Source organism: Amblyraja radiata, chromosome 19, assembly GCF_010909765.2.
Source record: "Amblyraja radiata isolate CabotCenter1 chromosome 19, sAmbRad1.1.pri, whole genome shotgun sequence".
NCBI lineage: Eukaryota > Metazoa > Chordata > Chondrichthyes > Rajiformes > Rajidae > Amblyraja > Amblyraja radiata.
In genome coordinates, this window is record NC_045974.1 from 5,659,667 (window position 1) to 5,675,093 (window position 15,427).

The 15,427-nt window shown below is 43.5% G+C and overlaps 2 protein-coding genes across 7 annotated transcripts in view; one reads left to right on the plus strand and one right to left on the minus strand.

The window, feature by feature from the left end:
- Positions 1 to 6,829, minus strand: part of erc1 (ELKS/RAB6-interacting/CAST family member 1) — a 425,697-nt gene extending 418,868 nt beyond the window's left edge. For 3 of the 5 annotated variants that reach the window (XM_033037518.1, XM_033037519.1, XM_033037522.1), the window contains exon 1: positions 6,559 to 6,828. The gene's annotated coding sequence lies outside the window, so the exon portion shown is untranslated. Of the gene's footprint in view, positions 1 to 6,558 lie in introns of all 5 variants that reach the window. The other 2 variants (XM_033037520.1, XM_033037521.1) reach the window with 2 other exon arrangements.
- Positions 6,830 to 6,975: 146 nt separating this feature from the next.
- The window catches only part of rad52 (RAD52 homolog, DNA repair protein), a 36,731-nt gene continuing 28,279 nt past the window's right edge, over positions 6,976 to 15,427 (plus strand). For both annotated transcript variants that reach the window (XM_033037538.1, XM_033037539.1), the window contains exon 1: positions 6,976 to 7,091. In XM_033037538.1, the coding sequence (XP_032893429.1) occupies positions 7,035 to 7,091 (57 nt within the window). In that variant the 5' untranslated portion in view covers positions 6,976 to 7,034. The remainder of the gene's footprint in view (positions 7,092 to 15,427) is intronic.

Consider the following 15,427-nt stretch of genomic DNA (forward strand, 5'->3'; position numbering starts at 1 on the left):
CTGATTGTGGACTTTGGAAGGAGTAGGAGGGGGACCCACAGCCCCATTTATATCAACGGGTCGATGGTTGAAAGGGTCAAGAGCTTCAAATTCCTGGGCGTGCACATCTCTGAAGATCTTTCCTGGTCCGAGAACACTAATGCAATCATCAAAAAAGCACATCAGCGCCTCTACTTCCTGAGAAGATTACGGAGAGTCGGATTGTCAAGGAAGACTCTCTCTAATTTCTACAGGTGCACAGTCGAGAGCATGCTGACCGGTTGCATCGTGGCTTGGTTCGGCAATTTGAGCGCCCTGGAAAGGAAAAGACTACAAAAAGTAGTCAACACTGCCCAGTCCATCATCGGCTCTGACCTTCCTTCCATCGAGGGGATCTATCGCAGTCGCTGCCTCAAAAAGGCTGGCAGTATCATGAAAGACCCACACCATCCTGGCCACACACTCATCTCCCTGCTACCTTCAGGTAGAAGGTACAGGAGCCTGAAGACTGCAACAACCAGGTTCAGGAATAGTTACTTCCCCTCAGCCATCAGGCTATTAAACCTGGCTCGGACAAAACTCTGATTATTACCAACCACTTTCTGTTATTTGCACTATCAGTTTATTTATTCATGTGTGTATATATTTATATCATGGTATATGGACACATTTATCTGTTTTGTAGTAAATGCCTACTATTTTCTGTGTGCTTAAGCAAAGCAAGAATTTCATTGTCCTATACAGGGACACATGACAATAAACTCACTTGAACTTGAACTTGAACTTGAACTGGGAAGGGGAGGGGATGGAGAGAGAGGGAAAGCAAGGGCTATTTGAAGTTAAAGTAGTTAATGTCCATACCACTGGGGTGTAGGCTACCCAAGCGAAATATGAGGTGCTGTTCCTCCAAGTTGCGCTGGGCCTCACTCTGACAATGGAGGAGGCCCAGGACAGAAAGGTCAGATTGGGAATGGGAGGAGGAGTTAAAATGCTGAGCAACCAGGAGATCAGGTAGGTTAAGGCAGACTGAGTGGAGGTGTTCAGCTAAACGATCGCCGAGCCTGCGCTTGGTCTCACCGATGCACAAAAGTTGACACCCGGAACAGCGGATACAGTAGATGAGGTTGGGGGAGCAAGAAGGCCAAACTGCACAGGGTAAAAAGTCAGTAGCTAGGACTGATACCGACGAAAAACATGGATTAGGACATAATTCTACAATTAGTTGGACAAAATCATTGACAAGAGGCAAGGCCAGTACTAGGTTTCCTATGGTTCAATAGTCACTGTAGTCCAATTGGTCCCCATGATTATATGTTACAATCATTGTTCCATATATCATGGACGGTGAGTTTATAAGAAGTTGATAGACAAGGGCAAGCCTATTCCAGGTTTTGGCTCTTACACCACCTGCCCAAGACAGCTATGTCACTCAGAATTTAGCCAATTCCATTAATTAATAGAGCTACAGGTCATTCGCAATGATAAACAATAAAAATCCCAATCCAAACTACATTCTGTGCTCTTCTTACTCTTGGTGCTTTTTCTAAGTGCTGTTCATTAAGGGCATATTTAATAGAAAGGAAGGCAGAAGGAAATTTGTGTAGGAAAGAACTGCAGATGCTGGTTAAAATCAAAGGTAGACACAAAATGCTGGAGAAGGAATGAGTGACATTTCGGGTCGAGACGTCACCCATTCCTTCTCTCCAGAGATATTGCCTGTCCCGCTGAGTTACAGAAGGAAATTTTCTTTGTCATAAGACTGTGGCTGGTATCAATGCTGAGAATTCCTACAACAATGTTCCCATACACCACTGTGCCATAGTATCTGGCAGGACTGTGTATACCAGATCTTGTGATGGAGGATGCTGTGATGTTGGATGCAAGGTACGAATCTGCAAATACACTTATGCAGGAACGATATCGATCTAGTCAGTAGTATAGCTCTCAGTTTAAATAACAACCCTTCAAACGTTTGCAAAGTCAACCGAGATCATGGTGACTTTTCCCCTTCCAAATCCATTCCTGGTGGTGTCAAGTGCTCATTCAAATATTCTTATTGTATTTCTACAAGGTAGGTTGATATAGTTGATTGGCTTGCTGGCCATTTTAGAGGGCATTGAAGAGTCAAAAAATTGATACGGCGAGACCAAGTAAAGGAAGCAGATATCGGTGAACAAGATGGACTTTTACCATAATCCAATAATTTCTTCCTGTCAGTATTTACACAAACTCACTCTATTTCTGTGTGCCGCCAAGGATGCTATTCCCACCACACTGCAGATATTGCCGACTATTTGCCCAGAGTCAATTATATACAGATAACTGCAATCAAGTACGTGTCCCCAAAAAAAAGCACCAAAGCGATGCATTTTCAGTTGCAACCAGGAAGTACAATGGGATATTTTTTTCAGTACAGCAGATGTGATTTTTGTAAACAATGGGAAGATAAGGCCCAGCACATGAGCACTCTATTCCTGCCTGTGCCTTTCAGAATTAATACCAGGGTAAATCTATGCCTTATCTGACCACTGCTCTCTATTTGAGAAGGAACAGATCTATTGCAAAATATGGCATGTATTAGCTTGTCACTATACAAAAAAATCCAAGCAAAAACATCATGTGAACACCACCTTCACAATCACAATGATCTTGGGAAGAGTCCATGGTTGGTGCTCTGCTATCAACAAGTGGCCACAGGCTTTGAAAATCTTTTGATATATTGCCTCAGTCTTATCGAGATAGAAGGATTGTTCCCACTAGATCTCTGTCAAACAGATATTCTCATTATATATAAATAACTATCTTTAACTAACGGAGCAAACCTCTGCAGTTCTCATAACTGCAACACAGTAATTTCCCCCACTAACTTAATAGCCAAACCAACAAGTATCGAGGTAACGTGGAGGTTCTGCCATGGCTCAGATCTGATTTCTTATGCATGTTAGGTGTTAGAACACATCATAGCAGAAACTTTACACTTCAATTTTACCTAAAGTGCAAAGCATGCAATAATCTGATTTCAGTCAAATCTGTGCAAAAACAAAATAATCTACATTACAAAGAGAAAACTCAATTTCTCATCAACAAAGCACACCTCTAATGCTATTTAGCATTTTTCAATATTTCACACTCCTTTTGAAACAGAAAATCATAAAAATTGGAGATGTCAGAAAAATAAAATAGAGAGTACCAGAATTGCTCAGGTCAAGCCACATCTCTGGGAAGAGAAACAGAGTTAACATTTCAGGTTGAAGACCCTTCATTAGAACAGTTCTGACAAATGGGGTTGGGGACTGGACTTTTGTGCCTTCCCCCACAGTGGTAACCACTGTGGGGGATGATTTTTCTGTGTGTAAGGTACTTTGTTAGTCTGTGTCCAAGATGGCTGTCGGAAGAGAGAATGGACGCTGGCGCGCTGTAGCTGCCGCTGCTCTCTCTTCACATTGTGTTTTTTTTTTTTTTTTTTTGATTTTGTGTCTTTGGAGCGATTTCTATCTTTAATTTGTGTATTGATGATGTCCTTATTATTTATTTTTCTCCGACTATATGTTTTTTTTCTCTTCTGTTTAATCTTTGTAAGGTGACCTTGAGATTTGAAAGGCGCCCGAAAATAAAATTTATTATTATTATTATTAAATGGTCTTTGACATGAAACAACATTTCTCTTTCCACAAACGTAGCCTAACCTTCTGGAAATTTCCTGCATTTTCTGTTTTTTTAAATAGAAATAGAACCTCAATAGCTAAAAAATGCAGTTAAATTATTTTATTCAAGTTTTATCACAACCACAGTTAAACTGTCATCTTTGTATGAAGCTTTAAAATTATGTGGCTATTGACAATATATTCAGGACAACTCGGTCAATTTACCGTGATTTTCTTTCTTTAAAATACTTTAGGCTAAGCAAGATCATCCTATAATTATTCAAGCAAAATAAAAGCAAAACATCAGACTTTTTCCAGTAACATTTGCCAAATTAAAGTAGCTAAACAATCAATGTATTACAGATGGAAATTGGTGTAGGTTTTCCATTTCAAACTCCGATGCAGTAATTGCTGGAAACAGATCTATTGACATTGAGGATGTGGCTAAATTGTAACTGTCTGTAATAAAATTATCTTTCAATATACAGTTCAGCACTTAAGACAAACAACAATCATTCACATGGCATTGATGCAATAGCTAGTCATATAATTATACCTCAGAAAGGAATGGAGTGGAGATGAAAGTATTAGAAAGAAAAAGAAAATTAAAGAATATTCACAAGTGTCCCAAAGAATATGGTTTATTTGTATTTCTTAATGAACTGTGCATGATTTTACAATGGGCATCATTCAGCAGTTCCGAGCAAGATAGACGCAATGCATTTGGTGACCTTTGACAAAAGTTAAAATTCACTTAAAAAAAATAATTGTTGCTACGAAACAGAAGCAAATATTTGTCAATCACCAGCTATCATGAGTTTTACGAACTGTGTGGAAATCTACAAATACTTTAGTGAAATCACGAGTGTTGATATCTTAAAAAGGGAGAATCCCAGCTGTTAGCCAATTAGTCTTTGCTGCAAGTCAATAGAGAACAAGGCCAAGGAACGTTAACATTGATTTCTTTATTTTTTTTTAAATCAGCCAGCAGACAATTAAAATTGTTCAAGTTGTATTAATAAATTGCACAGATGACAGTTTCTAGTCTTCTTTCAGAATAGATTTGATGTAATTATTATTGTAAATGGTATACTACTGTGACTAATAGCTACCATTCACACCATTATCCCAACAGAAATTAGTTGCATGAATATTTAAAAATTACACATTCAAAACACTCAAGCACACCATGTTCATTTCAATAACAAATCAAATTACAATCCATCTCAAAGTTGACAATGATAAAGTGACTCTCCTTATCATTGACAAAATGAACTATGTTTGTTTCTCAAATATTGTCCAGCAAAGCTGTATGTCACTTGCCTGATTCTATTCTTATTAAAATGAGAAATAGAAAGTAGGATTCAATAATATTGCCCTTTGTGCCTGCTTTCATTTGGTAAGATCACATCTGATCCTCAAACATATTCACTTTTCCATCAGGTCCCCTTTTTGTCCAAACCATTTTCAATTTCTTCAATACTTCATCCAGTTACCATGTGTGTTTTAAATCAGTTACCATTGATGTTCACTATCTAACTTCAATTGCCTTCTATTTTTTCCCCATCTGCATAATCTTTTAATAATGTCAATTTCCACATGTATTTATCGTTGTATCTATCAACAGTATGTATACTGTTTACCCTCTGAATTTTATACAAACATGGAATTTCACTGCACCATGATGTAGATGACTAAACTAATCTGATTCTAAATCTTATGCAAGTTAAAAATGTGTATCCCTTCAACCCTCCACTAATTCATCTTATTATTATTTATCCGATTTTAAGAATTCAATGCTTGGAAATTTCCTCCACTAAAATATTAAGATCCAGAGCAATGCTTTTGTTTCCAAAATAAATTCTGCTCACAGCAATTTCATCCACTTAACTGCAATTAACCAGATTTTTCACAACATTGGTGTTAAATTTGACCACTATACAAGGTTTAGATTTAATCACCACAATTCCCTAATTTAACATCCAAAATTAACCGGCCCCATATGTCACTCCTGATCCACTGATCATCTACCTCTATTGTTCACATTTCCAATACAAGCCAGACCAGCCTCCCTTTTCTGATTCCATTAACTCAAATGGTATCCAAATATCTATCACATCCTAACCTTATGAAAAAACGAATCAAATTTAAAATCTAATTCTTGTTTTCTAGCCAAATATAGTCATACCCTTTCCCATTTCTGTCATCTTGTCCAGACCTAACTTTTCACAAAACCACTACATTCAACTGGATTTTGATTATTCACCAACATTATTACTACCACTAATATTACCTATGTAACATCGTCCTGTCCATCTGTCATTTCAGCTTCGAAAGTACTAAACTTTCCTCTTAAAATCTAACCGTTCTATCTCCCTTTGCACATCCATCTCTTAAAAGCAAAATCCACCTAAATATTTCGAACATCTTTCCCAGAATCTAGTTAAATGCCAGTGGGTGTTTAGAAAGCCATATAAACAGAAGTAGCTTCATGACGGGGTTCAGACAAATCACTTAATTTTCACTCTTGTGGTTAATGACATCACCCACCTCACCTACCTCGATCATCAACCTAACAGAATAACCATTGTGCGATCTCCATCCTTTTGAAGACAATTCATATCATTAATGACATTTTCCCATCAGAAACAAACCAGGGAGGGGAGCGGGAATCCGAAAAAGTGAGGCACATTGATATTAGTCAGAAAAACGACACGCGATTGCCTCTTCCAAGGCAAGCCTTCCCTTATGTGGCTATCGGAATGGCGTGCAGGCAATGTCCACGTCGATGAGGGAAGAGCTGACACTTGAAGACATCCCCCACTTGATGCCAAAGCCCTCAGCCCTCCTCTGCCCGTGGCATGGAGCCGCAGACACCGACCTTGGTGACAGTTAAACGCGACGCCCACTGTTGTTCTCCACGGCACGTACTCACCTGTCGTTGGAATCGCCTCCGCCAAATAACAAAGCCCTTCGCTCGATGCTATTTAAGATATTTCGGACTCCTTCTTCCTCTGTCCCTCTTTAAGTACCAGTTTTTTTTTCTCACACACACACACAGGGGCGCTTCTCCTGACGTAAACCCTCCTCCAGACACCACGTCAATTTTTTTTTTCGCCGACTTTTTCTCCCAGCCTGCCTCGCTCCTCCACCACACTCCCGGGCAAAGATCCTATAGCGGAGCTCCGCTATAGGATCTTTGCTCCCGAGCAAAGAGACTGGGGCCGCTCGACCTCACTCCCAGCGTCCCTCGCGGTGGCCGGCCTCCTCACGAAGCAAGATGTCTCCGTCACCCGGTCCTTCTGCCCGGCTTCCATTGCGGGAGATGGGCTTTCCTGATTGGTCCCCGGCCGCGAGGGGTCTCGCGCTTCCATGGCTTGGCGGTTGACTTGAGTTTTTGAAAGCGCGAAGATGTCTGAAGGGAAAGATCAGTCCGCTGTCCACAACCCCGCCATATGTTTCGGGCAGGTGAGTGACACTGTGGTTCAAACGTGGCTCCCTCAGTCCGAAGTCTTTCATATGAAGAAAGACTGGATAGACTCGGCTTGTACTCGCTAGAATTTAGAAGATTGAGGGGGGATCTTATAGAAACTTACAACATTCTTAAGGGGTTGGACAGGCTAGATGCAGGAAGATTGTTCCCGATGTTGGGGAAGTCCAGAACAAGGGGTCACAGTTTAAGGATAAGGGGGAAATCTTTTAGGACCGAGATGAGGAAAACATTTTCACACAGAGAGTGGTGAATCTCTGGAATTCTCTGCCACAGAAGGTAGTTTGAGGCCAGTTCATTGGCTATATTTAAGAGGGAGTTAGACGTGGCCCTTGTGGCTAAAGGTATCAGGGGGTATGGAGAGAAGGCAGGTACGGGATACTGAGTTGGATGATCAGCCATGATCATATTGAATGGCGGTGCAGGCTCGAAGGGCCGAATGGCCTACTCCTGCACCTATTTGCTATGCTATGCTAAGTCGCGTCTTGACCCGAAACGTCACCCATTCTTAACATAGGCACACAATGCCGGAGTAACTCAGCGGGTCCGGCAGTGGACGTCGATTCACCGGATGCATTTAAAAGAGAGTTAGATAGCGCACTTAGGGCTAACGGAATCAAGGGGTGTAGGTAGGGAGAAGGCAGGAACGGGGTACTTGATTGTGGATGATCAGCCATGATCACACTGAATCAAATGGCGGTGCTGGCTTGAAGGGCCGAATGGCCTACTCCTGCACCTATTGTCTGTGTATCTCTGGAGAGAAGAAATGGTTGACGATTCGGGTCGAGACACTTCTTCATATCTATTCCTTCTCTCCATAGATACTGCCTGATGCGCTAAGTTACTCCAGCATGTTGTGTCTATCTTTGTGTTTACGTTTACTCACTCATCCAGTTCGTGACTCCCGTGGTTGCAGCTGCTTGTGAATGTAGTTTGTGTTCGTTGCTGAATGAGATGCAATCGGTGTTACTTCACAACACCGACAGTCACTTGCTTTATCAATCTACTTAAACTGACGTTTGCTCGTATTGAGATACGATAGAATTTTATTTATCCTAGGAGGGAATTTGTTCTGCCAACAGTCATAAAGCGCAACAATATACATGAAACATGAAATTAAAGTGACGAGTGGAAAGTCCAGGATTGGGGATGTGCAAAGATTGGGGAGGTAGGGGGAAGGGGAGTCAGTCCAGCCCACGACAGAAGGGAGAGCAATTGTACAGTTTGATAGCCACAGGGGAAAATAATCTCCTGTGGTGTTCTGTGCTGCATCTTGGAACCAGTCTGTTGCTGAAGATGCTCCTCGGGTTGACCAGTGTGTCATGGAGCTATATTGTCCAAGATAATCCGCAATTTGAGGAGCATCCTCCCCTCAAAGACTATCTCCAGTGAATTCAACTCCACCCCTGTAAGATATTACGGCTTTAGCATGTAGATAGAAACAAAGCACAGGTATTCAGTACACGCTGTAGCCATTGTGGGTCTTCTTTATTTTACAAAAGTACACTGCGCATGCTCGCACATATTCATGAAGACTGATAAGATAATAAATATATCACATGACACAAACCATACGATACTGGTACTCAGTTCTTAAAGTTACAGTTACCATTATATACACTATTATGTGCACTGCACTGATCTCCCCTTAGAAAGTAAAATAACTTGTAAATTAGACAAACAAGAACCATGGATGACAGCAGAGGTGCGCTCGCTGCTGAGGGCTCGTGATGCAGCCTACAGAGCCGGTAACACAGCCGCTCTTCGATCCACCAGGACTGCACTGGAAAAAGGAATCAGGGCAGCGAAATGTGCCTACGCGGGGAAAATCCAGGGACACCTCTGTGACACAGGAGACACCAGGAGGATGTGGAAGGGAATCCAAACACTGATGGGGTACAAGGCAAGGCAGCAGGTAACTGACACGGACACTTCTCTCCCAGATGAACTGAACAACTTCTTTGCACGTTTTGATGCAGCAAACACCACACCCAAGGGGAGAGCCAGCCCCTGCTTACGAACCGACCAGCCAGTCCTGACCATAGACTCAATGTACACACGGAGAATCCTGTCTAAGGTCAACCCGTGGAAAGCAGTCGGACCCGACAACATCCCAGGACGTGTGCTCAAGGAATGTGCTGAGGAGTTAGCAGATGTGCTAACAGACATCTTTAACATCTCCCTTAGTCAAGCCATTGTCCCCACATGACAATAAGATCATAAAATTCGCGGATGACACAACAGTGGTGGGACTCATCAGCGGAGATGACGAGTCAATGTACAGGGAGGAAGTGGAACAACTAGTGGACTGGTGCGGCAAAAACAATCTAGAATTAAATGTCGACAAAACGAAGGAGATGGTTGTCGACTTCAGGAGGGCGCAGCCAAAGCATACACCCCTCAACATCAGTGGCACTGCAGTGGAGAGAGTGGAGAGCATAAAGTTCCTCGGTGTGCAAATTACAGACAGCTCGTTCTTCAGGGAACGGGGATTCCCCTCCGCCACCATAGATGAGGCTCACACCAGGGTCTCATCCATACCCCGTAACACTGCTCTCTCTCCCCATCCCCGCACACGCAACAAGGGCAGAGTCCCTCTGGTCCTCACCTTTCACCCCACCAGCCGGCAAATACAACACATAATCCTCCGCCATTTCCGCCACCTCCAACGTGACCCCACCACTCGCCACATCTTCCCATCTCCCCCCATGTCTGCCTTCCGCAAAGACCGCTCCCTCCGCAACTCCCTCGTCAATTCTTCCCTTCCCTCCCGCACCACCCCCTCCCCGGGCCCTTTCCGTTGCAACCGCAAGAAATGCCACACCTGTCCCTTCACCGCCCCCCTCGACTCCATTCAAGGTCCCAAGCAGTCGTTCCAGGTGCGACAAAGGTTCACCTGTATCTCCTCCAACCTCATCTACTGCATCCGCTGCTCTAGATGTCAGCTGATTTACATCGGTGAGACCAAGCGTAGGTTGGGCGATCGTTTCGCCGAACACCTCCGCTCAGTCCGCAATAACCTACCTGACCTCCCGGTGGCTCAGCACTTCAACTCCCCCTCCCATTCCCAATCCGACCTCTCTGTCCTGGGTCTCCTCCATTGCCAGAGTGAGCAACAGCGGAAATTGGAGGAACAGCACCTCATATTCCGTCTGGGGACCTTGCGTCCTTATGGCATTAACATTGAATTCTCCCAATTTGGCTAGCCCTTGCTGTCTCCTCCCCTTCCTTAACCCTCTAGCTGTCTCCTCCCACCCTACCATCCGCCCGCCCTCGGGCTCCTCCTCCTCCTCCCCTTTTCCTTCTTTATTCCCCACCCCCCATCAGTCTGAAGAAGGGTTTCGGCCTGAAACGTCGCCTATTTCCTTCGCTCCATAGATGCTGCTGCACCCGCTGAGTTTCCCCAGCAATTTTGTGTACCCCCCTCCACATACACATGGATCTCCTGCCATCAGGCAAGAGATATCGAAGCATCAAAGCCCGGACTACAAGACTGCTAAACAGCTTCCTACCACAGGCTGTGAGGCTGCTAAACAGTCACTCTGTACTCACAGTCACTTGATTCTGCGGCTGGCATGGACACTTTAATAACTGGCACTGGCCACTTTAATAACTGGCACTGGCCACTCAAATCAGCTGCCCCGGACATTTTTATGATTGGTTTATTGTATTTTAACGTTGTGTTTTACCTGCTTTTAACTATTTATTTATACTGTTCCATCAGGGATTGGATTGTTTTTAGTGTTATTATGTGTGAAACGTTTTAAATTTCATGTGCGATGCTCCGCTATTCCCTGGGAAACGTCTTTTCATTTTGCACTGTACAACTGTTGCTTGCAAGATGACAATAAAGGTTGATTTGATTTGATTTAATAGATTTAATCTGACGACTGGTTTACATTGTGCGTAAACCAGTCGTCAGATTAAATTTATAAAATCTCCTGAGTGGTTTAGGGGAAGTGTCAGGTGGTTCTGAAGGAACATCAAGTTCAAGATCATTTACCTTTGTCTCAACTTTCTTTGGAGATTCTGATCTTACATCTGAACTTGGAATAATTCCAAAGTCTGACAGATCTGCTTCTTCGTGTATGCTCTGCTCTTGTACCGGTTCATCCCTTACTGGGATCGCATGGTTTGTGTGCACACTTCTAACACGTCCTCCAAATTCTACCAAGTACCTCCTAATACCACATACTTCAACTGTTCCCACCTCCCATTTGTTTACTGGGGTGGGAGATTGCAACCTTCACGTGGTCCACCCTGTTTTCGACTAATGCAATCAACCTGACAAACAAATAGATCAAATAGAACAAGTTGACCTAAAACTTGAGGCTGTGCACGCCATACGCAATAAGAAGAATATTTGCTTACTTTGTAAGGGGGGCTGAGAACACAAACCTGATGTGTAAGAAAGAACTGCAGATGCTGGTTTAAATCGAAGGTAGACTCAAAATGCTGGAGTAACTCAGCAGGTGAGGCAGCATGTGTGGAGAGAAGAAATGGGTGACGTTTTGGGTCAAAACCCTTCTTCAGACTGATGTCAGGGGAGGGGGCAGGACAAAGATAGAATGTAGTCAGAGACAGTAAGACTAGTGGGAGAACTGGGAGGGGGAAGGGGATGGAGAGAGAAAGCAAGGGCTATCTGAAGTTAGAGAAGTCAATGTTCATACCGCTGGGGTGTACACTGCCCAAGCGAAATATGAGGTGCTGTTCCTCCAATTTGCGCTGGGCCTCACTCTGGCAATGGAGGAAGCCCAGGACAAAAATGTCAGATTGGGAATGGGAGGGGGAGTTGAAGTGCTGAGCCACCGGGAGATCAGGTAGGTTAAGACGGACTGAGCGGAGGTGTTCAGTGAAACAATCGGCGAGCCTGCGCTTGGTTTCAGTGAAACGGTCGCCGAGCCTGGTCTTAACACAAACCTGATTATGTGTATTGAACCTACGTACTTGCCACCATAATGACGTTTCTGATCAGATTGTATGCGTTCAACCTTAGGAGAGAATCAAACTCGGTCTAGTTCTGTACCTTCTTTTCATGAGAAGTTCAGGTAGCGTATACCCTGTGGTAGATTGTGGCATGGTATGATATTTCAGTAAGAAACTAGCTAGCCGCTGTGACATACTGAAATTTGAATTACCTTCAAGATTATCCTGACTGACCTTTCGGCTACGCCATTAGATGCCAGATGGTAAGTTGGCACAAAGGTATGCTTGATACCATTTAGCTTCATGAAAGTTTGGAACGGTGCAGCACGAAATTAGGGACCGTTGTCAGAGACAAGCCCTTCAGGTAATCCAATGACTCACAAAGACGGCAATGCGTCTATTGTTCTCTCTCTTGTTGTGTTTGTACTCGTATGTACCACCTAAATCCACTTTGAGTGGCTATCTACCAAAACAAGAACATTATTATTGCCTTGTTTACAAAAATCCACATGAACCGTCTGAAAAGGTCTAGTAGGCCAAGACCATGTTTGCAAAGGGGTTTGGGTAGGCCTACTTCCACAACTCTGACAGGTGCTACATTTGCTTGCCATTGTTTCTATGTCATGTCCAATCCTGGCCAATACATGTAACCTCTGACTGTAGACTTAATTTGTACAAGATCTGTGTTCACTATGGAGTTTGATAAGTAATCTTTGTCTTAAACAATTGGGTATTACTACTCAAACCCCCATTTAATGCACCCTTGCTCACATGACAGTTCATGTTGTCTATTGTAATAAGGTTTTTGTTCATTAGTACATAGTTTTATTTCTGACCATCCACACAAAGTTTGTTCGTATACTTGTACTGTATCATTTTCAGTTTCAGCAGCAATTTCAGCTTCTGTGACTGGTAAGTCATTGTCCACTGCTTCTGCGACGTAGATAGCACGTTCAGTGCCCACATCTGATTCTTTACGAGGCAAATGAGACAATGCATCAGCGATAGCATTTTCTTTTGAGCTGTAATACTCAATGCTGTAGTCATACTGTGACAGGAGAACTGCATCCTCGAGGCTGCCATTGTAGGTATTGCTGACCGAGGACCAAGAATAGCAAGAAGTGGCTTATGATGTGTAACCAGGGTGAATTTCCTACCCAACATATACTGTTGGAATTTCTTGATCCCAAAGACGATACCAAGGGCTTCTTTCTCGATTTCTGGATAATTACACACACTCTTGGTAAGTGTGCACGGTGCAAATGCTATAGGCTTTTCTTGTCCATGTTCTATTACATGTGAAATCACGGCTCCTACCTCACAACTAGATGCATCACAAGCCAACTTCAACTTACCATTTGTATCGTAGTGAACAAGTAATGCATCACTGGTCAAACTCTTCTTACATGAAAGCATTTGGTTGCTCTTTGGACCATTCCCATGTTTTATCCTTGTTCAACAACTTGTGAAGTGGAGCTAGCTTTGTTGCTAACTCGGATAAGAAACGTGAGTAATACTGTGCCATACACAGGAAGTAGCGAAGTTGAGACATTCTGTGGTGTTGGTGCGTTTGCAATAGCTTCAATCTTTTCCTTCTCTGGTTGTAATCCATGTTGATCCACTTTCAAACCAATATACACTATTGGTTTGAAAGTGGATCATCAAGCCATTTCAACACTTCACTGAGTATCTCCAGATTCTCCTCAGTAGTAGTTGCAATCAGCAAATCATCTTGATTGCTCAAACAATGTGATATTCCATGCAGAATCTTGACCATTATAACTTGGAAGACTTTTGGTGCTGACTTCACACCATAGGGCGGTTTTGTGTATAAATAAAGCTCCACGTGTGTATTTATCGTGAGGTACTACTGGCTCTTACGATCAACATTTAACTGAGCATATGCATCTGATGTGATGTACAATACTAACCCTAATGGCTTTCTTTCATTCCTGGATGGCCTTCTTTTGTGCTCTTACCTGCACTTGATCAGCATCCTCTGTTTAAAAAACATTTCCATTCGCTCACAGTACGAGGTAAAAGTTTCACGATTCTTGTCGAAAGTCCCTAGTCGGTCTATGCATCCCATGGACGCCAACTTGCCATGTAGACACAACACAAAGATAGCCTGACAAACTCTTGGATGATTTTGATTCTTCTCTTTCTTCGAAACAAAGGTGTATCCATGGGCACTCACATGGGACTTCTCTAACTTCAAATAGCCCTTGCTTTCCCTCTCCATTCCCTCCCCTTCCCAGTTCTCCCGCCAGTCTTACAATCTCCAACTACATTCTGTCTCTGTCCCGCCCTCTCCTCTGACATCAGTCTGAAGAAGGGTCTCGACCCGAAACATCACCCATTCCTTCTCTCCAGAGATGCTGCCTGTCACGCTGAGTTACTCCAGCATTTTGTGTCTACCTTCGAATTAAACCGGCATTTGCAGTTCTTTCCAAAACATCTCCAATGTCCTTGAGCCTCATCTTAAGAGCAGATGTTTCAGAGATGGAAAAACTGAGAAAGGTATGTGTCCTTACAAAAGAGTGAGGAGTTTCAGTCAAGATAGCTATGGGATCTAGTAGATGTAGTTTGTAGTAGATGTGCATGGATAGATGAGGGAGATATCAGAGATGGTCCATGAATTTGAGGGCAGGGTGGAAACGTTGCAAAGTTGATCAAATTGACGAGATCTGCACGGGTGCAGGAGGCAGCCCCAATGCAGTTTTCGATGTGGTAGAGAACGAGTTGGGGAGTGGTGCAGGTGCCATTTGGAGAATATTCAACATTGCCAATTTATTTATTTAGCGAATGCAAAGTCCTTTAGCCAAGCAGTTGCCTCTTGATCTGCTGTATGAAGGGTGACCAGTCCTCCTTTGAGTCTTTGTTGAGGGCATGCTTCAATGATGTGTTGCATTGTTTGCTGCTCTCCACAAGCACACCATGGGGTTGGGCTGCTGCCCCATTTGTGAAGGCTGGCCAAGCAGGGGCCATGTCCAGTCCTGAATCTATTCAGCGTCGTCCACTGCTTCCTTGGGAGATTGGTGCCAGGGACCGGTAGGGTGGGGTCTGACACCAGATGTTTATTTGGGACGTCCTTGGACTCCCATTCCTTTTTTCCAAGCTGATTGGATGGTGAAATCAGCTGGTGGTGGGTTCTTCCAAATTGGTCGTCTAGATGGAAGTCGAGCAGTGGGTGGGTTGAAGATGTCCATGTGAATTGGCAGGTGAGGGGAGTTTTTGGTCTTTTGGAGCATCCTTTGAGTGAGGACTACTCGTCGGATGTGTGGAGGGGCTATGTTGGATAGGACAGGGAGCCAGGGGAGTGGTGTTGAGCGGATTGTTCCTGTGATGATCCTCATTGTTGAGTTCAATTGGGTGTCCACATGGTGTG